Genomic DNA, 20,167 nt, shown 5'->3' with positions numbered 1-20,167 from the left:
AGTGTTTGAAATGAAATCACAGGATGTTAGGGCATGGAAGGGACTTTTGAAGATCAAGTCCAACCCCCTGCCAGAGCAGGACCATAGAATCCAGCACAGATCACACAGGAACACATCCAGACAGGGATGGAAAGGCTCCAGAGAAGGAGACTCCACAAACTCTCTGGGCAGCCTCTTCCAGGGCTCTGGGACTCTCACAGCAAAGAAGTTCCTCCTCCTGTTGAGGTGGAACCTCCTGTGCTGGGGTTCAGATCCATTGCCCCTTGTCCTTTCACAGGATGCAACTGACTGGAGCCTGTATCACCCTTCCTTCCTGATCCCCAGCCCTCAGCTATTGATAGACGTTGATTAAATCCCCTCTCAGTCTTCTCCTCTCCAGATCAAACATCCTCAGGGCTCTCAGCCTCTCCTCCCCAGGCAGTGCTCCAGTCCCTTCAGTATCCCTGCAACCCTCCCTTGGACTCTCTCCAGCAGATCCCTGTCCCTCCTGAACTGGGGAGCCCAGAACTGGATGCAATATTCACAGAATCACCAAGGTTGGAAGAGACCTCAAAGATCACCAAGTCCAACCTGTCACCACAGACCTCATGACTAAACCATGGCACCAAGTGCCACGTCTAATCCCCCCTTGAACACCTCTAGGGATGGTGACTCCACCACCTCCCTGGGCAGCCCTCACCAGGGCAGAGTAGAGGGGGAGGAGAACCTCCTTGCATCTGCTGAACACACTCCTCTGAACGCACCCCGGGATCCCATTGGCCTTCTTGGCCACCAGGGCACATTGCTGTCCCCTGCAGAGCTTGTTGTCCACCAGCACTGCCAGGTCCTTCTCCACAGGGCTGCTCCTAACCCATTGCTTTGTAACAGCAGACTAGTCTATTTACTGTCACGGGAATCAAGACAAGCTTGTCTGTACAATTTTGGAGCTCTAAGGTTAAAAAAAGCTTTTTGAGGTGGGTGATACTTTTATCTTCCCTGCTACCAGGACTGCAAGATGATGATTGAGTGCTTTCCTGGTCTGATTTTACATAACCTTAATGATGGATTTTATTTCTTCTGTCTAGAAACTCTTTTACAGTGTGACAGAAGTCAGCACTGACAAACGTTCAGGTAGTTAGTCTGGGATTTGTTTTGTGTCTCTCTGTGGCTTAAACTCTGAAGAACTGGATGCACAGAAAAAGCATTCAGAGGATGATGAAATGTTACCGATTTGGGACGTCAGTGGCTCTGCAGAGTGAAAGGACATTTGCCCACGAGAGGGAGCTGAGAGTGACAGAGCAGACAGAGCCTCCTACTCTGTGCTCTCTAGGAATTTTATTTAGGCTCTTGGGGTTTTTCTCTTCAGGTTATCTTTGGAGCTGGTCTTGACAACTAAAAGGCAGTAATTCTTTCTAATAAGACAGTGTGTCTGCTCAGCAGGTTTGCTGATGATACCTAACTGGGAGGCTTGGCTGAGACACCTGAAGGCTGTGAGGCCATTCAGAGACTTGGACAGACTGAGAGCTGGGCAGAGAGGAACCTAATGAGGTTCAACAAGGAGAAGTGCAGAGTCCTGCACCTGGGGAGGAAGAAGAAACTGCAGCAGTACAGGTTGGGAGGGGATCTGCTGGAGAGCAGCCCTGTGAAGAAGGACCTGGGAGTGCTGGTGGACAGCAAGTTCTGCATGGGACAGCAATGTGCCCTGGTGGCCAAGAAGGCCAATGGGATCCTGGGGTGCCTTGAGAGGAGTGTGTCCAGCAGATCCAGGGAGGTTCTCCTTCCCCTCTACTCCGCCCTGGTGAGGTCCCACCTGGAATATTGCATCCAGTTTTGGGCTCCCCAGTTCAAGAGGGACAGGGATCTGCTGGAGAAAGTCCAAGTGAGGGCCCCTAGGATGCTGAAGTGACTGGAGCCCTGCCTGGTGAGGAGAGGCTGAGAGCCTTGGGGCTGTTTAGTGTGGAGAGGAGAAGACTGAGAGGGGATCTGATCAATGTCTGTCAATATGTCAGGGCTGGGGGCGGTCAAGAGGTAGGGGACAGGCTCTGCTCAGTTGCACCCTGTGATAGGACAAGGGGCAAGAGATGGAAACTACAGCACAGGATGTTCCACCTCAACACAAGAAGGAACTTCTTCACTGCGAGAGTCCCAGAGCCCTGGAGCAGGCTGCCCAGAGAGGTTGTGGAGTCTCCTTCTCTGGAGCCTTTCCAACCCTGTCTGGATGTGTTCCTGTGTGATCTTCGCTGGATTCTATGGTCCTGCTTTGACAGGGGAGGTGGACTCAGTGATCCTCAAAGGTCCCTTCCAACCTCTAACATCCTATGTTCTTGTGATCCTATGGTACAGACATAATTGCATGGGAAATAAGCTGTCTTCTGGTGTTTGAAATGGTGATTTCCAACAGAAATCTTTCCAGAAAACGCTGTGTTTGCTGCTTCAGCTACCACTTACAAACTGTGCTACTTCTGCTCTCTCTTTCCTCTGCCTTCTCCATCGACTTCCAAACCAAGACGGTACAGCACAAGCTGGCAGAGATGAAGACACAGATCTGCGTGGGCCGAGCTTTTATGGACAACTGTTTGCAGCTGCACGCAGAGAAACGTCTGGACTCTGCCACAGCTTCAATGGCGAAGTATTGGTATGTGGGGGGGAAAGAACTGGGCAGTGTTGCTTGCATGATCTCAACAGGAGCCTCACTGATAAAAACACTAAAATGCTCTGATGGAATTAAGGGAGAAAACTACTGCCTGATTAATAATAGCTTTGACAGACTCTGAGAGGCCACTGGCTCTCAGTTGAGCCTTCTAAGGGGGGCTACTGTCTAAGGGGGGCCCCCTGGCTCTCAGTTGAGCCTTCTAAGGGGGGGCACTATCTAAGGGGGGCCACTGGCTCTCTGTTGAGCCTTCTAAGGGGGGGCACTATCTATGGGGGGCCACTGGCTCTCTGTTGAGCCTTCTAAGGGGGCGCAACTATCTAAGGGGGGCCACTGGCTCTCTGTTGAGCCTTCTAAGGGGGGCCACTGTCTAAGGGGGGCCACTGGCTCTCTGTTAAGCCTTCTAAGGGGGTGCCACTATCTAAGGGGGGCCACTGGCTCTCTGTTGAGCCTTCTAAGGGGGGGCCACTGTCTAAGGGGGGCCACTGGCGCTCCATTGAGCCTTCTAAGGGGGTGCCACTGTCTAAGGGGGACCACTGGCTCTCTGTTGAGCCTTCTAAGGGGGCACCACTGTCTAAGGGGGGCCACTGGCTCTCAGCTGAGCCTTCTGAGGGGCACCACTGTCTAAGGGGGGGCCACTGGCTCTCAGTTGAGCCTTCTGAGGGGCACCACTGTCTAAGGTGGGGGGGGCACCCTGGCTCTCAGTTGAACCTTCTGAGGGGGGCCACTGGCTCTCAGTTGAGCCTTCTAAGGGGGGGCCACTGGCTTTCTGTTCAGTCATGTAGCAGAATTCTTCTTTACATGGAATCCCAGTGTTGGTTAAACAGATCAATGACTTCAAAATAGTTAGCATGATTTTAAAATAGGCTTGCATTCATAACAAGATCAGGACTCAGCTTCAAGTAAAAATAAGTACTTAATTGGTATCTGGACACAAACATTTGCATTTGACTCTGGCAAATTGTTGGGGGTGTGTTTTTGTTTGGTTTGCTATTTGTTTGTTTTCAGGGAGCGTGTGTTTGCTTATTGGCTTCTGGTTTTAACACCCAGATTTAGTTGAAGCTCACAGGGTACTTTTTAGTTACTGCTTCTCAGCAATAGCTGCTTGGGCCAGCCAATTTTTGAAGCTATCTGGTTTGGGGAAGAAATAGTTTGCTCCAGCTGTTGCTGTGACTGAATCTAAACAGTGCTTTCATTTACTGGCCAGAACTCCTCCTCCCCCTCCCTGTACTTGGTGCTGTTATCTGTAGCTTGGGTTGAACCAGAGAAAGCTGGATGAGTAGAGGCATCTAAGGTGGTGGCACGTGAATTTGGTTTTATTTTGCTTGCAAAGATGGGAGGAAAAAAGTGCATCAGACAAAGACAAAGAATTTTATGGCAGATGGAGAGATTTACAGGTTGTAGTACAAAGAAAATGAGCAGAGAGATTATTTGCAATGAAGAGGAATGATTTTAGCTGAGTGCTGTTCCTGGCACTGATTACATAGAGGTACCAGGTACACAAGCAGAGACATTGGGTTTTGAGGAGGAGGAAGGAACTAGTGCCAGCTCAGATATGCAGCCTTACTTCCTCAACAAATTTCCCAGAGTGAGGCATTTGACACTCCCTTGCCCTCCAGACTGTTCAGCAGTGGATTTCACTTGTCCCAAGCAGAGTCCTTGTGGCTCCCTTCCAAAAAACTCTCTTAGGAGGTCTGGAAAACACTTGCATGTAGAATTGCTTTATTCTCTGTTTCAGGAGACTATCTCCAGTTTGTTTTTCTTCAAACTTTTGCTTAGTCAGTTACTCGTGTAGAACTTTGAAGGATTTTAAAGCAGTTTGTGCCTCTCTTCTAATACCTGATGAAAGCTCTGCAGGTATATTTTGTGGGGACAAGTTTTTATTCTGTACCTAAATTAATTTGTAAGTATATTTAGGGGAGACAGTTGCAGGACAGTGTCATAAACTGTAAGGATCTAACTGGATGAGGAGGTTGGTTTGAGGAAAAGGACTCTTACATTCTTCTGTGAGAAGAGGAGGAGGAGCCTGAGGGGTGACCTCATTCATGTTGATAAAGATGAATCCCAGAATCACAGAAAACATCTGGTTGGAAGAGACCTCCAAGCTCATCCAGTCCAACCTTCCACCCAGCACTGCAGGGTCAACACCAAGCCATGTCCCTAAGCACCAGCTCCAAGGCTGCTGGAACACCTCCAGGGATGGTGACTCCAGCCCTGCCCTGGGCAGACCATTCCAGTGGCTGAGAACCCTCTCTGGCAAGAAATATTTCCTAGCATCCAGCATGAACCACCCCTGCTGCAGAAGCAATTAATTAAGCAATTAATTAATTAATGGTAATTTTCTTTACTTCTGTTGCCACTCTGAAAGTTTAATGATTAGAAAGTGGTATTTTTTTTTTTTCATGTCTTTTAACCTTATCTTGAACTTCCAGTGCAGTTAAAAATCTTGTTTTGCACTTAAACCCATATTTTGCAGTGAGAAATCCTGTGTAAGAGTTAAAGTACTTTCTGGAGTTAAAAACCCCTAAAATTGAGGAAAATAACTTATCCTCAGGTCATGGTTTTACTCTTAAGAACATCCTGGGGTGGGGAGTGAGGGTGGGGAGCCTGTGATACTGTTTATTTTTGCCAAAACTGAAGGATTTGGTAGGAAAAGAGACTACACCAACCAGCTTTACAAAAGAAATCTTTTGGCCTGTGAGAAAGGTAAACAAGTTGATCTGTTTTGAAAGCTTTCCTTCTCTGAAAGCTCTTCCATAAGGAGAACAGATCTCCAATATGTTAAGTTGAACAATCACAGAACGTTAGGGGCTGGAAGTGACATTGAAAGCTCATCCAGTCCAACCCCCCACCTAGTGCAGGATCACCTAGAGCAGGTCACATAGGTTTGAATATCTCCAGAGAGGGAGATTCCACAACCCCCATGGGCAGCCTGCTCCAGGGCTCTGCCACCCTCACAGGGGAAAAAATTTTTCCTCCTGTTTCCATGGCACTTCCTCTGCCTCAGCTTCCACCACTGCCCCTTGTGCTGGCATTGGGCATCCCCCAGCACAGCCTGGCTCCATCCTCTGGGCACTCGCCCTGCACATCTTTAGCAACATGAATGAAGTCACCCCTTAGACTGTTTCTCTCCATGCTAAAGAGCCCTCAGCTTCCTCAGTCTCTCCTCATAAGGAGACAGCAGTATTTTTTTATCCTTCACAACTGACAAGAAATAAAGAAAAAGTCCCTTAGAGCAGGAGGTATTCTCTTGTCCAGTGTCTAAGTTGTAGAGTAAAATACTTTGCTTGGTTTTGGTTTATTTACTTCCCTGTATCTCTAGCAGAGTTTCACAGCAGGACACCCTTCTAACCACACATTTCTTTTTCACCTTTTCAGGTGTTCTGATCTCCAAAACAGCATAGCTACCCAGTGTGTGCAGCTGCATGGAGGATGGGGGTACATGTGGGAGTATCCCATTGCCAAGTAAGTGTAATCTCTGGGACTCCAATGATGAAAGATCACCAGCAGAGTAAATAGTGGCACTTCCTGTACGGCCGCTAGTTAGGACTGATTTACTGTTCCTGTTCTCATCATGTTTATTGAAAGGCAACCTCCTGGCCAGATGGCTGCAGGAGGGCTCTGCTTTGCTTCTCCAAATAATTCATAAGCTGTTGCACAACTCTTACTGTATTTTTTTTCTCCTCCTCCTTCTTTCCCCCCTCTCCTCCTCCTTCTTTCCCCCCTCTCCTCCTCCTTCTTTCCCCCCTCTCCTCCTCCTTCTTTCCCCCCTCTCCTCCTCCTTCTTTCCCCCCTCTCCTCCTCCTTCTTTCCCCCCTCTCCTCCTCCTTCTTTCCCCCCTCTCCTCCTCCTTCTTTCCCCCCTCTCCTCCTCCTTCTTTCCCCCCTCTCCTCCTCCTTCTTTCCCCCCTCTCCTCCTCCTTCTTTCCCCCCTCTCCTCCTCCTTCTTTCCCCCCTCTCCTCCTCCTTCTTTCCCCCCTCTCCTCCTCCTTCTTTCCCCCCTCTCCTCCTCCTTCTTTCCCCCCTCTCCTCCTCCTTCTTTCCCCCCTCTCCTCCTCCTTCTTTCCCCCCTCTCCTCCTCCTTCTTTCCCCCCTCTCCTCCTCCTTCTTTCCCCCCCTCTCCTCCTCCTTCTTTCCCCCCTTCTCTTTCCACAAACTGGTAGTTATTTTTCTCAAAGAAAATGTTAATTGGAAAAAAGAAAAGAGGCAATGCACAACTGAAAATGAGAGGAGCTAGTTTGTGTGTCTGATCAGAAATTACACACAGAATCACAACATCTTAGAGGCTGGAAGGGACCTCAAAAGAGCATCCAGTCAAACCCCACTGCCAGAGGAGGGTCACCTAGAGCAGGTCACACAGGAAGACATCCAGGTGGGTCTGGAATACCTCCAGAGAGGGAGACTCCACAACCCCCTTGGGCAGTCTGTTTAAATGCACATGTATGAAGGAAACGAAACACCTTGGTCAGCTTAAGTCTTGTGCAATATCACAACGTAACAGGTTGCCTCATCAGAAGTGTTGAGTGGACATTCAGCTTTCTTACACCTTTCTAAATTAAAAATGTAAGAGATTTAAATCTACAAAGGCAAATTTGCCATTCTTTTTTTCCTTACTTTATGAATTTAAGGACATCTGTGGAATTAATTTCCATGTGTGTTAAGAAGAGTGTGTTCAGCAGATCAAGGGAGGTTCTCCTCCCTGCCTACTCTGCCCTGCTGAGGACACACCTGGAATATTGCATCCAGTTCTGGGCTCCCCAGTTCAGGAGGGACAGGGATCTGCTGGAGAGAGTCCAAGGGAGGGCTGCAAGGATGCTGAAGGGACTGGAGCCCTGCCTGGTGAGGAGAGGCTGGGAGCCCTGGGGCTGTTTAGTGTGGAGAGGAGAAGACTGAGATGGGATCTGATCAATGTCTATCAATAGCTGAGGGAGGGGCCAGGGATAGCCTCTGCACACTTGTCCTATACAAGGGGCGATGGATGGAAAGTACAGCACGGGAGGTTCCACCTCAACATGAGGAGGAACTTCTTCACTGTGAGGATGACAGAGCACTAGAACAGACTCCCCAGAGAGGTTGTGGAGTCGTCTTCTCTGGAGCCTTTCCATTCCTGTCTGGATGTGTTCCTGTGTGACCTGTGCTGGATTCCATGGCCCTGCTCTGGCCGGGGGGTTGGACTCAGTCTTCAGAGGTCCCTTCCAACCCCTAACATCCTGTGAGCCTGTGATTTACTTCTGTTATCTGTGAAGATGTGTTTCCATTGATGGCCACAGTAAGCAGAGTTTTTGATGCTGTTCTTTAAATAAAAAGGGGGCAACCTGATAGTGGGACAAACAGGTTTGCTGTGCAGTTGTCATCAGTACAGGAATTGAATTTGTTTAACTGAGTAGGTTTAGAATTTATTTTTTCTAATTTAGAATACATTAAGAGTATGAAGTGTTGCTTTGAAGCAACTTTTTCCTACATGTTTGTAATGAATGTGATTTGTTAGTGTTCCCTACCCTGCCTTAGTAAATAGGAAGGCTATAGCAAGCCCTGCTCAGGGCATCCTCAAGCCCCTTCTGGGGTACACCTCTCTGTGTAAGGTTTTATTATTCCTATGGTTCAGCAACATGTGTGTTTGCAGAGAATGCTGCATTGCTCCTGGGCTCCTCTCTGTGCAATGAGGCAGAATTAAGATGGAAAAGCACACTGTCATTGTCATGCGTGCTGTCACCAGCTGTGGGCACGTTCTGGGGCCAGTTCCAGCACAGGGATGGAAATGGTTTGGCTGCATGCTGCTGAAGGCGGTGTCAGGAGAAGGCTGTAGCCAGGCAGCTGATGTTAAACCAGTTGGCACTTTCAGTTCCTCCCAAGGCGTTGGAGTCCCACCTCAGAGAGCTGACAGCACCATTAGCAGTCCTCTCGACAGGATCAGACAGGCTGGGGCATTAGAGCAAATTACCACGATAACTATCAGTTTGGCTCTGCAGCAGGTGTTGCTTCACATCAAGACACCTGGGTCTTGCCCTTCTGCAGGATGTGTGGTGGGTGAAAGAGGGGCTCTGGTGTCCAGAATTGAGGTAGGAGGGAACAAGAACTGGGGGACAGTGTAGTGTGTTGGGTTGAAATTACCCCCCAAAATAAAATTTGCCGGACTAGCTCAGTGGAAGCCAATGAAGTTATATTTACAAGCACACTAAAATCTAGAAATATGGAATGCAGTGAATGTGTACAAAATATACAATATTTGCTTGTATGTACAATTTATAAGCAGCACCAGAACCACCCCTTGGACAAAACCAGGGGGCTAACAACAGCTTCCCCTTCCCTGCTTCCTTCCCCCACCCTATACAAGGCAAAAGAGAAGGCCAGAGAGTAGCTTGTTAGTACTTTGCTACAACAAGAATGCAGCTAAGGGCAGCAACAGCCAAGCAAAAGACACCAGCTGGTATCTACTAGAGTGAAGAAGCAGAAAAGAGAGGAGGAGTTAGTTTCTACAACAAACTTTATGTTAGTAATCAGACAAGGGGATTCACAGTATCACAGTATCACTGAGGTTGGAAGAGACCTCAAAGATCATCGAGTCCAACCTGTCACCACAGACCTCATGACTAGACCATGGCACCAAGTGCCATGTCCAATCACCTCTTGAACACCTCCAGGGATGGTGACTCCACCACTTCCCTGGGCAGCACATTCCAATGACGAATTATTCTCTCAGTGAAGAACTTTCTCCTCAAGCCTAAACTTCCCCTGGCGCAGCTTGAGACTGTGTCCCCTTGTTCTGGTGCTGGTTGCTAGATAGAAGAGACTAACCCCCACCTGGCTACAACCACCTTTCAGGTAGTTGTTGACAGTAATGAGATCACCCCTGAGCCTCCTCTTCTCCAGGGTAAGCAACCCCAGCTGCCTCAGCCTCTCCTCACAGGGCTGTGCTCAAAGCCTCTCCCCAGCCTCGTTGCCCTTCTCTGGACACATTCAAGTGTCTCAATGTCCTTCCTAAACTGAGGGGCCCAGAGCTGGACACAAGACTCAAGGTGTGGCCTAACCAGTGCAGAGTACAGGGGCACAATGACTTCCCTGCTCCTGTTGGCCACACTATTCCTAATGCAGGCCAGGATGCTGTTGGCCTTGGCCACCTGGGCACACTGCTGGCTCATGTTTAGGCAGCTGTCAATATTTAGACTCTATCATTATTTTCCTTTTCCATCCCATGGTAATTTTTTTAACATTCTACCACTTTCCTACTCAGTCTGTGGAAAATTTTCCTAGGCACAGCCTAAAACTACAACAGATAGTGAAAACTCAGTGTAAACAAACCAGGGTAAAGATGCTTGACCAAATTCCTAGTACCTTGGGAAGGTAAAATGTACCTCTTTGAAAAGGTGAACCTCTTTAAGAATGGCAAACTTTGAGGAGAGGGATCTTCAAAGATAAAACTTGGTATCTTTTTATTTTGCTTGTCTGTCCTTTCTGAGGAGGCTGTTTGTAATATTCTGTTTTGTTTTCCCCCTCAGAGCTTTCGTGGATGCCCGTGTGCAGCCGATCTATGGTGGTACCAATGAAATAATGAAAGAACTTATTGCTAGAGACATTGTCAGTGACAAGTAGGGCAGATGTTTACCACTTTGGAGAGTCTTCTAGAATCCTTTTGTATTAATAGATGGCATAACATCATCGGAATGTAAGTAAAATAACAGTGGTGTATCCTATTCTTTCAAGAAAGTGGCACTATTTAAGAAGTGTGAGGAACAACACTGATGTGTAGGTTGTCTAATACTTAATGCACTTCCAATTTAAATATCCTTGGGACAACAGAACTTCCAAACTGGAGTTCTCTGGGCTCTGAAAAGTGTAGTGAAATGCAGTTTTGTCTGGAACGTTTCGAGTGGCTCAAGTCTTCCAGACTTGATGCCCTTACACTGAATCCAGCCCTTGCTTTTCAGCATCAAACCTCTTCTCCAGGGAAGCCACATTCTTAACTAAACAGAAGTTCAATGTTAAATAATTAACACTGAATTTGTATTTTCCCTCGACAATTAGCACTGTGTCAGAGCAGGACTTGAAACTTTCTCTACTCCTGCCCTGCACCTGCTTACTGTGCAGCAGCCCCCCCCTCCCCGCCTGGGGAGGGTGACCTCTATGTTTACATGTCACCCAGAATGCCTTATTTTAATTACTTTGTTCAAATAAACGTAATAAAGCATTTCTCTGCAGTCTCATGGTTGTGTGCGTGACTTCAAAGCCTGAGGGAGAAAGGGGACCTTTCCGCCCTGCTCACATTCCCCGCCGTGCTTTGAGGTGGAAGTTGGAGGAAGGGAACGCGAGCAGTTGCGGGTATTTCGAAGTTGTTATCTTCCGTGAAAGCGCTCAATGTTTATTGCATTGTAATTATTTGCGCAGAGTGAGGGTTAGCGCTCAGGTTTTGCGGGAGCCCGGCGCACATTACACCTCACCGACTCGGCAGAGGGAGAGGACTAGAGGACGCTGCCCCGCGCGCCGCCGGCCCCCTCCCGCCGCGCCTCGCGGATACGCGCGCAGCGGGTGGGGGCGGGGGGAGTGGGGGGGTGTCGGTCTCCTCCTTCGACGCCCGGCCAATGGCGAGCCGTCGCTCCCACGCGGAGCACCGCCCCCGGGTGCGGCGGATTGGCCCGCGCTCCTCCCCTGAGCGGCGTGGCCCCGCCCCCGCTCAGGGCGGGCTCCGCCCAGCCCGCCCAGCTGCGCTTTAGCTGGGCGCGGACTCTTCAACAGCGGCAGTGGGAGCCGCGCCGGGGGCTGTGCCGCGCGGGCTGGAGGCGGCAGCGCCGCTGTGGAGAAGCCGGCGGGCGGAGGCAAGCGCGGGGCTTCGTGGGGCAGACAGGGGAGGGCGGCAAGGCCACCGGCTGGCCGCCGCCACTGGGCAGCGGGGAGCGCCGCCCTTAGGCGCGGGATCGAGGGGGGTGGTAAAAAACGGAGCCGGACTGCGGTTCCCGCGGCGGGAGCGGCGGTGGCGCCGCCGGGAGTTGATGCGCATGCGTGAGGAGGAGATTGGGGTGGGGGCGGGGCGGGGGGGGGGGCTAACGGTCTGGGCGCGGGGCGGGGCTGAGGCAGGGGCGGGACGCAGGCGTGTGAGGCCGGGGTGCGGCGAGAGCCGCCGGGCAGGGCTGGGTCGTCAGCGCTGCAGCTTTGCTCGGGGGTTATCCAGCTCTCGTAAGCGGTGCTGTAGCGTCCCGGCCCTCCCGCCCCGCGCCGTGTGAGAGCTGCTCGCTGCCGGCCCGGCCCTTCTGGCCGCGCCCCGCCGTGCCCGGGGGTCCGAGCGCGGGAGGTACGTGGTGCCGCTCGGTTCCTTGCAGCGCAGCGGAGTGGCTGCAGGGTCCCTCCTGCCTGGCTCTTCTCATTTGACTTTTACTGTTTGGGTGGAAAACTTTAGCCTGCATCTTCATGTGTGAATCTCTTTAATTTCTGGGTTAAAAGCTCTCTCTGATAATCAGGGTGATCAGATTGCCACAGATTCCTTTGCCTTCAAGTGGCTCTGACCAAGCTGGCTTCCCACTAAAGTGCATACTCTAAAGTAGATAGCAAAGCTCCGGACAGCAGCTAGCATCCAGGTGTGTCCCTCAGCCTTCGCTGAGGTTTCCTGTGTGGTTTTGAGCACTTGGGTTTCTCATCCACTTTTGTGTGCATCAGCTGCCTGCTTGTAAAAGTGCTGAGGCATTTCCCCAAAGGAAACGTAGCAGTGGCTGAGGTACTCGGTATCTGTCGGTAACAGCAAGCAAAGTAAACTAATGTAGAATAAGAGAAAATCCAAATCACTGAAGTCTGGGGTTTTGTCAAGAGGTAAATACTTCATTTTTTTTTTTTTTTTTTCCTGCTTAATTTAGTAAAAGGGGAAATACTAAAAATCAGGCCAGGTCCTGTTGGGGAGATCTCAGAAAGATCTGTGTGCCTTAGGACTCTCCTTACTGGTCCGTGTTGTGAAATCCTCTAAATGTTTGGGGGAGTGAAAATTCCACTCAGTTATTGTCTGAGAGCCTGAATGGGTGTTGTTTAAGACCAGGGTTTTACAGCACTCTCTTCAAACTCTACGGCACTCTCTTCTACACACAGGTAGTGATAGGACTAGGGGGAATGGAATGAAGCTGGAGGTGGGGAGATTCAGGCTGGAGGTGAGGAGGAGGTTCTTCACCATGAGAGTGGTGAAACCCTGGAATGGGTTGTCCAGGGAGGTGGTCGAGGCCCCATCCCTGGAGGTGTTTAAGACCAGACTGGCTGAGGCTGTGGCCAGCCTGCTCTAGTGTGGGGTGTCCCTGCCCATGGCAGGGGGGTTGGAACTAGATGATCCTTGTGGTCCCTTCCAACCCTGAATGATACTATGATACTATGATACCATGATTCGAAAGCCTAACTGAAATGTCCATATGGACCTTTCAGTGCATCTAAAAGCATCACTGTATAAATACTACATTACATAGGAATATTATATCAGAGGCATATGCAGAGCCTACTTAGAGAGGCACCTGCCTCTCTACACTACAGAAAAAAAGTGCTTTAATTATAGCATGGGTTAAAAACGACTTCATTATGTTAGAAATCCACGGATACAGATTGAAGGATGAGTTGATGACGTGGTAATAGGTTTGGAAGTAATACCTAATTCTTTATTCAGAAGCAGTTACGAACAAGGAGAAAAAAAACCCTCTTGAGAGATCTTGAACGAGTTGTGGATTTTATCCTACATGAATACTAGTGAGTTGCACTCAAAAATATGCCCTTTTATGATGTTTGGGTTGTGGGGTTTTTTTTATGATTAAAACTGTTTGGGTGGTCTTTCATAAGCTTAGTTCTCTTACTGTTCAAAGAGAGGTTTAGGTGTGCTCGTTGTGTTTGGTTGGTTTGGTGGGGTTTGTTTTGTTTTTGACAAAGAGAAATAATTTGTGTTTGTGTCTTGTGGGGAGTGCAGAACACTGGAGCTTGCAGATTTGTCGATGTTAGTACTGCCCTGCACAGTGAGAGCTGCTGAAAGCTGAGACTCCCCCCACATAATCCTGTTTGGGTGGGTTGGGTTTGTTGTTTTGTGGTTTGGGTTTTTTTTTCCAATCTATTAATGGAACAGAATACTAAAATGCTTAAATACTCATCATGAGTAGCTGAGCTGCTTTTGAACTCAAAAGCTGCCTGCTGAGATTCATAGATTCTTAGAGTGGTTCATGTTGGAAGGGACCTTAAAGATCATCTAGTTCCAACCCCCCTGCCATGGGCAGGAACACCTCCCACTAGCCCAGGTTGCTCAAGGCCTCATCCAGCCTGGCCTTGAACACCTCCAGGGAAGGGTATCCACAACCTCCCCAGCCAACCTGTTCCAATGCCTCCCCACCCTCACTAGGATGAAGTTCTTCCTAATCTCCAGTCTAAATCTGCCCTCCTCAATCACAGTATCACAGTATCACCAAGGTTGGAAGAGACCTCAAGGATCATCAAGTCCAACCTGTCACCACAGACCTCATGACTACTAAACCATGGCACCAAGTGCCACATCCAATCTCCTCTTGAACACCTCCAGGGATGGTGACTCCGCCACCTCCCTGGGCAGCACATTCCAATGACGAACGACTCGCTCGGTGAAGAACTTTCTCCTCACCTTGAGTCTAAACCTCCCCTGGCGCAGCTTGAGACTGTGTCCTCTTGTTCTGGTGCTGGTTGCCTGGGAGAAGAGACCAACCCCTTCCTGGCTACAACCACCTTTCAGGTGGAATTTCTTTCATTAGGAATTTCTTCCTAATCTCCAGTCTAAATCTGCCCTCCTCAAGCTTCAATCCATTCCACTCCAGATGATTATTTTTTTTCCTCGAGGCTAGTCCTGGGTGTGTTCAGTAAGGACTTCTTTCCTTATTCTTTCATACCCCTAACAAGGATATATAACTAGTGGGACAAATGTCTTGTTTGCAGTCATTGCTGCAAACTCTTCTGTGAGAACATGCAGATGCTGCTGCTGAGCTCTTCTCCCTGCTCTTAGAAATGACAGTGATCCTGTACCTTTTGTGAAGTAAAGCACACCCAAGGGGATGGATGCCTCTCCCAACAGGCAAGGCTGGGAGAAGCTGGCCAAAGTCAGCCTCTGCACGCTCGACTGGGAGCTGTCTGTCTGTCCTGGCGCTGCTGTCGTGCCTGTCTGCGCTGCTTTATTTTTGTCCAGCGATTATCGGGAAGGCTGCCCAAGAGGAGCTAGGGATTACGGGGCAACACAAAGCTGTAGGACAGCAGGGTAGTCACTTGGCTTGTAGGCAGATCAAGCTTGCTCATGCAGCTGCCATGTCTTCTGCATGTGTTTTGTAGGAGGCCCTGAAGCAGCTCTTTTTGGGTTGAAATACAGCATTTTTGAACATTCTAGCTGAGCTTGGGTTTGGGTGTTCCACAAGATGCTGTCTGCTGCAAGTGACTTGACTTTGCTTCTGAAATGTCATCTAGACAAAGAATAAACATTGGACAGTTTCTTTATCTAAAACACTGTTAAATCTGTGAACAAACTGGAAACTAATTAATTTGAAATGTTTATAACAACAAATAATGTAGTAAAGTAAATGTTATAAGTCTTCTCCAGGAATGTTATTATTAACAAGAAAGTTTCAGGAGAGAAAGGGCTGGTACAGAGGAGCCTCATGCAAATGGACTTTTATTGTCATTGAAAATGCCAAGATCACAAACAAAAACCCACCAAAAGACAAAGCAATCCTTCCCCCCCACCTCCTCAGGCAAAAATCCCCCAAAACATCGTCTGCAGTGTTGTGTAACAAAAGTGATAGTGTTTTGCAAGGGTGGGAAGAGTCAAAGAGTGAAAGGACTATAAACAAAAAGCTTGGAAGAGAATGCCACCCTAAGCGGGCATGTTTGTGGTTGGGGTGCCTTGTGTTTATATTCACTACCAACACGGAGACACTAATTACAGGAGTTAGACAAATCCCCTTGAGGTAAGCCTGGATAGAAAGGAAAGGCTAGAACATGGAAATGATGAGTAAGGAGTGAGAAAGAAGCAGGGGTCACTGGGGAATTAAGGACCTGGAGAAGGGTGAGAGGAGGCAACAGGGTGCAGGCTCAGGGAGTGGTGGGGCTTTGGTCAACTGTGATTCCTGCTTATATCCTCCTAGGTTATTAAGGTATTAGGGGAGGATAAGCAGAGAGTCACTTTAACCATCAGTTGCTGTACTGTGCATGACTGGTAGCTCTTTCTTCCCTTCCCCAGCACTTATTTTGCACCAGCTTTTCTTTTTGCAGGACTTTATAGTCTTCCAAGTGGAGTGAGTATTCAGCAGAGGAAAAACAAACCGCCTGCTTAGTAGCATTTCAGCTGGTATGGTTTTGAAACCTCAAGTAGTACACAATGGAAAAAATCCTCAAAATGCTTTACCTATGACCAAAGAAAAAAAGCTTTTCCCAGAAGGAAAAGACAGACTTCTCCTGAACACCATGTTGCAACACTGGCTTTCCATCCTTCTGCACTTTACCCCCGCCTCCCTGGAAAATAATAGGTTTGGCTCTGGAAACTCACTTCCAATAAGGGTGGAGTGAAATTATTTTTTCTGGCTTCTGTCAAAATGAAACAAAATGTGTCAAAATGAAGTTCTCCTTGAGCCAAGAACTTGTGCTAAAGTCCGGGTTTGATTTCTTTGCAGCTGATATTTTGTTTTGCTTATATACAATATTTGTGTGTGTGTGTGTGAGCTTCATGGAGAAATGCCAAGGAATGGAGACAGGGACGGTACTAGCTTTTTAAAAGTCTTTCTGATGTCACTGAAAGGACAGGAACACACGAGGAAGTTTTACACAGAGAGTGATTGCCCATTGGAATGAGCTGCCCAGGGAGGTGGAGGAGTCGCCATCGCTGGAGGTGTTCAGGAGGAGACTTGACAGGGTGCTTGGTTGCATAGTTTAGTTGGTTGGGTGGTGTTGGATGATAGGTTGGACACAATGATCTTGAAGGTCTCTTCCAACCTGTTCTGGTCTGGTCTATTCTATTCTATTCTATTCTATTCTATTCTATTCTATTCTATTCTATTCTATTCTATTCCGTGACTGTCTTCAGGGCAGGAACATGATGTGAAATGAAGTTTGCAAGTTGCTGTGTAAAGGCTTAATTGAGTGGTTTCTCTCCTCAAAAGCATTTTATTAATTGTTTTAGCTATATTGCAGCCTTAAGTGTCTTCTGTCAGGAGCTTCTGCTTGGTTAGTGGTTTGTCAGTGCCCGATGTGGTTCAGTTTGAGCATACTTTGATTTCATCCCTTCCTTCCACTAAAACTGGGGAAGGAAAGTTCCCCCTGGATTAAAAGAAGAAAAATGAAAGAATGAAGAAAATGCTGATGGTATTCATTGCCATGTAGGAAATGGTAGTATTTGAGCTAATATGATCAAGTGAAAACACAGCAACCTGCAGAGCTTTTTAAGAAGAATAGGAGGCTCAGGGGAGACCTTATTGCTGTCTACAACTACCTGAAGGGAGGTTGTAGCCAGGAGGGGGTTGGTCTCTTCTCCCAGGCAACCAGCACCAGAACAAGAGGACACAGTCTCAAGCTGCCTCAGGGGAAGTTTAGGCTGGAGGTGAGGAGAAAGTTCTTCACTGTGAGAGTCATTAGCCATTGGAATGTGCTGCCCAGGGAGGTGGTGGATTCACGATCCCTGGAGGTGTTCAAGAGGGGATTGGACGTGGCACTTGGTGCCATGGTTTAGTCATGAGGTCTGTGGTGACAGGTTGGACTTGATCTTCGAGGTCTCTTCCAACATTGGTGATTATGTAAGAAGCCTCTCTCTCTACAAAAGTTTGAGGTGCATATCTCCAGGCTTCTTGTTTGCGTCAGCAGCAGCCCTGCAGTGTGTGGATGTTTCCTGGCTTCCCAGAGTATCAACTGTTAAACACTTGGCCTAGGGAAAGTAGATGGTGAAGTTGGAGCGGTTACAAACTCATTGCTCAGCGTATGCAGATGTTAGGCTGACAGTGCTCTTCTGAGTGCTGGGAGTTTCCAGGGAGAGGTCTAGCAGTTACCCTACCGAGAAAGTGTGGGCTTCATTTCTCTCCCCTTTGTGTTTTAGCCATGCTAAGTCACTTTGACTTACTATAGTTACTTGCTGTCTGCTGAGAGGTGTGGAGGCAAAGGTGTCTGAATCCATGCTTCTCTGGATTTGAAATTGCTGTGCCTGCAAGCTCTTAAAATTTTGAGTGGAGAGACAAACCCACAAGTCAGCCAGATGCTGGGAGCATTGCTGAGTCACCAGAGCCTTTAGGCGAAGGAGATTCAGCTTTCACCAGTGCATTTCCCTGTCTGCTCCTGGTAGTGGGGCTCTTACTGAGCCGCTGTCCATGGGGGAAAACTTTTTGCAGAAGTCCTCTATATTCTGAAGTTATTGGCTTGTTGATAAAGGTTAACATTCTATGGATTTTAATAGGATCATTTAGGATTAGCATTAAGACCACCAAACCTGACCCTTCTGTTTCTGGGTAGGTGATGTACAGAGATGAAAATTTCATGGCTAAAGTATATGTGGGGCAATGGAAGGTGAAGATAGCATAGAGAGAGTGTTAAGGCAGAACTGGAGCATGTGGTTCTCTATGTTTGTCTTATCATTTTCAAGGTTAAGGAGAAAGTATCCAGGCTGGTATTTCTCAGCTCCTTAGGTTCCCCCATTTCTCTTTAAAGTTTGCACCCTCAGTGTGAAGCCTGTAGTTAATAAACAAGCTAAGGCTTCAGACAGGCAGTCTGCTTTTCTTAAGATCCATACGTGGCAGTTCCAGAATTGTTGACCCCTTATGGGATCTGTGCATTTAGAATTGCTGAGCTAAGCAGTTGCTGTGGAGATCAAAGAAACTGAAGACATTGAAAGGAGGGCAGTGGAAATGCTGCTCAACTAATACACTGATTAAGCAGAGAGTTTACTGTGGAATTACTGTGCTACACTCACTTCTGTTGCTACCCTTACTGTTTAATGACAAACTGACAGCAGCAGATCTTTCAGGCTTCTGCAGCCCATGTTCAATGAAATCTTTCATTTGGTTTATTTAACCATCTATTAAGCAAAGCTGAAAGTACAGCTCAAGGCAGTGTTTCCTTCTCTGCACGCTGTGTGATAGATACACACAGCAAAAAGTGGCAAAGGTTGACACAAAGGATCCCCACATCTAACCCCCAGCAAGCCACAGGCTTTAGAAAGCCTTTATAAAACCACAGGGTTTATAAAGGAAAACTGTTTGCCTTTACTCAAATTGTTATCAGAGGATATTCTTTTTGCATTCTGCAGGTAGTGCCTGATGGATAAAGAACAGGATGCAAAGGCACAGGAAAGATGTTTTGGGAATCCTTTAGAACTTTCAGTTCTCTTTTCTTAGAGCATTAGCCTTGTTGCTTCATTTCTAAAGCGTATTTGTGTGAACACAGAATACGTTAATCAAAGACATGCTTTATATACATTTACAGTAGTGCCTCTGAGGTTATTTCAGTGTGTTTTATCTCATGGCAGGTGTTCTGCTATGCTGAACTTGTAATAGCTAGCTGCATAGCTCCTACTGCCTCTTTACTCTGCTCTGGTGAGACCTCACCTGGAGTGCTGTGTACAGGTTTGGAGCCCTCAACACTGGAATGACATGGACCTGATGGAGCAGGTTCAGAGGAGGGCCATGAGAATGATGAGGGAGTTGGAGCAGCTCTGCTATGAGGACAGGCTGAGGGAGCTGGGGGTGTTTAGCCTGCAGAAGAGAAGGTTCCAGGGAGACCTAAGAGCAACCTGCCAGAACCTGAAGGGGGACCTGCAAGAAGGCTGCAGAGAGACTGTTTGCAAAGGCCTGCAGGGAGAGGATCAGGCACAATGGCTTCAAACTAGAGCAGAACAGATTTAGATTGTATGTTAGGAAGAAGTTCTGCACCATGAGGGTGGTGGAACACTGGAACAGGTTGCTCAGGGATGTGGTTGGGACCCCATTCCTGGAGATATTCCAGGTGAGGCTCAACAAGGCCCTAGGCAACCTGATCTAGTTGGGGATGGCCCTGCTGACTGTGGGGAGGTCAGACTGGATGACCTCTGGATGTCCCTTCCAGCCCAGACCATTCTATGATTTCTGAGATACTGTTGATGTTGACTCAAGTGTAAAAGAATGAATGCTTGAACAAAACCCAAAGAGTAGCTTATCTCCAGAGCAGATTAAAACAAAATGAGCCCAGGGTTGTGGAGTGGGGATGTGTAGCTGTGGCTGTCTGTGTGTGTCCATATGCATAGGCCTAAGCTTGCACACATATTTTAGAATGCGTCCTTCTATTCACGTGGCTTATGATCATGTTTGGGCAAGGCTAGATGACAGTCCTGAACTTTGTGAGTCTTATTTCTCAGGCTGATAAGATCAGAAATGCAGTGAGGTATGAATACTTACTCCCCTGAGAGGTAAAGACTTCCACTGCACATGGAACAGCCTCTGAATGAAATAAAGAAACAACCACAGTGTTGTTGTTTGACTTGGGAGGGAGCGCAGTCTACCCACATCCTTTAGATGATGGCCTTTTTAATGGAATCTTTGAATAATGATGAAATGTCAAAAGAATGCAGTAT

The 20,167-nt window shown here is 48.0% G+C and overlaps 2 protein-coding genes across 2 annotated transcripts in view; both read left to right on the top strand.

Annotated features, from left to right (window-relative positions):
- Nucleotides 1-10,823, top strand: part of ACADL (acyl-CoA dehydrogenase long chain) — a 28,364-nt gene extending 17,541 nt beyond the window's left edge. Inside the window, exons 9-11 of the mRNA XM_068137877.1 lie at nucleotides 2,487-2,614; nucleotides 6,008-6,094; nucleotides 10,125-10,823. Of these exons, the coding sequence (XP_067993978.1) occupies nucleotides 2,487-2,614; nucleotides 6,008-6,094; nucleotides 10,125-10,218 (309 nt within the window). The 3' untranslated portion in view covers nucleotides 10,219-10,823. The remainder of the gene's footprint in view (nucleotides 1-2,486; nucleotides 2,615-6,007; nucleotides 6,095-10,124) is intronic.
- A 530-nt stretch (nucleotides 10,824-11,353) lies between these two features.
- Nucleotides 11,354-20,167, top strand: part of KANSL1L (KAT8 regulatory NSL complex subunit 1 like) — a 101,825-nt gene continuing 93,011 nt past the window's right edge. Inside the window, exon 1 of the mRNA XM_068137870.1 lies at nucleotides 11,354-11,438. The gene's annotated coding sequence lies outside the window, so the exon portion shown is untranslated. The remainder of the gene's footprint in view (nucleotides 11,439-20,167) is intronic.

Source organism: Melanerpes formicivorus, unplaced genomic scaffold, assembly GCF_026170545.1.
Source record: "Melanerpes formicivorus ecotype bairdi unplaced genomic scaffold, bMelFor1.0.p_v2 SCAF_5, whole genome shotgun sequence".
Lineage (NCBI taxonomy): Eukaryota > Metazoa > Chordata > Aves > Piciformes > Picidae > Melanerpes > Melanerpes formicivorus.
Note: the sequence above shows the minus strand (reverse complement) of the source record. Positions and strands in the feature narration are given on the sequence as shown.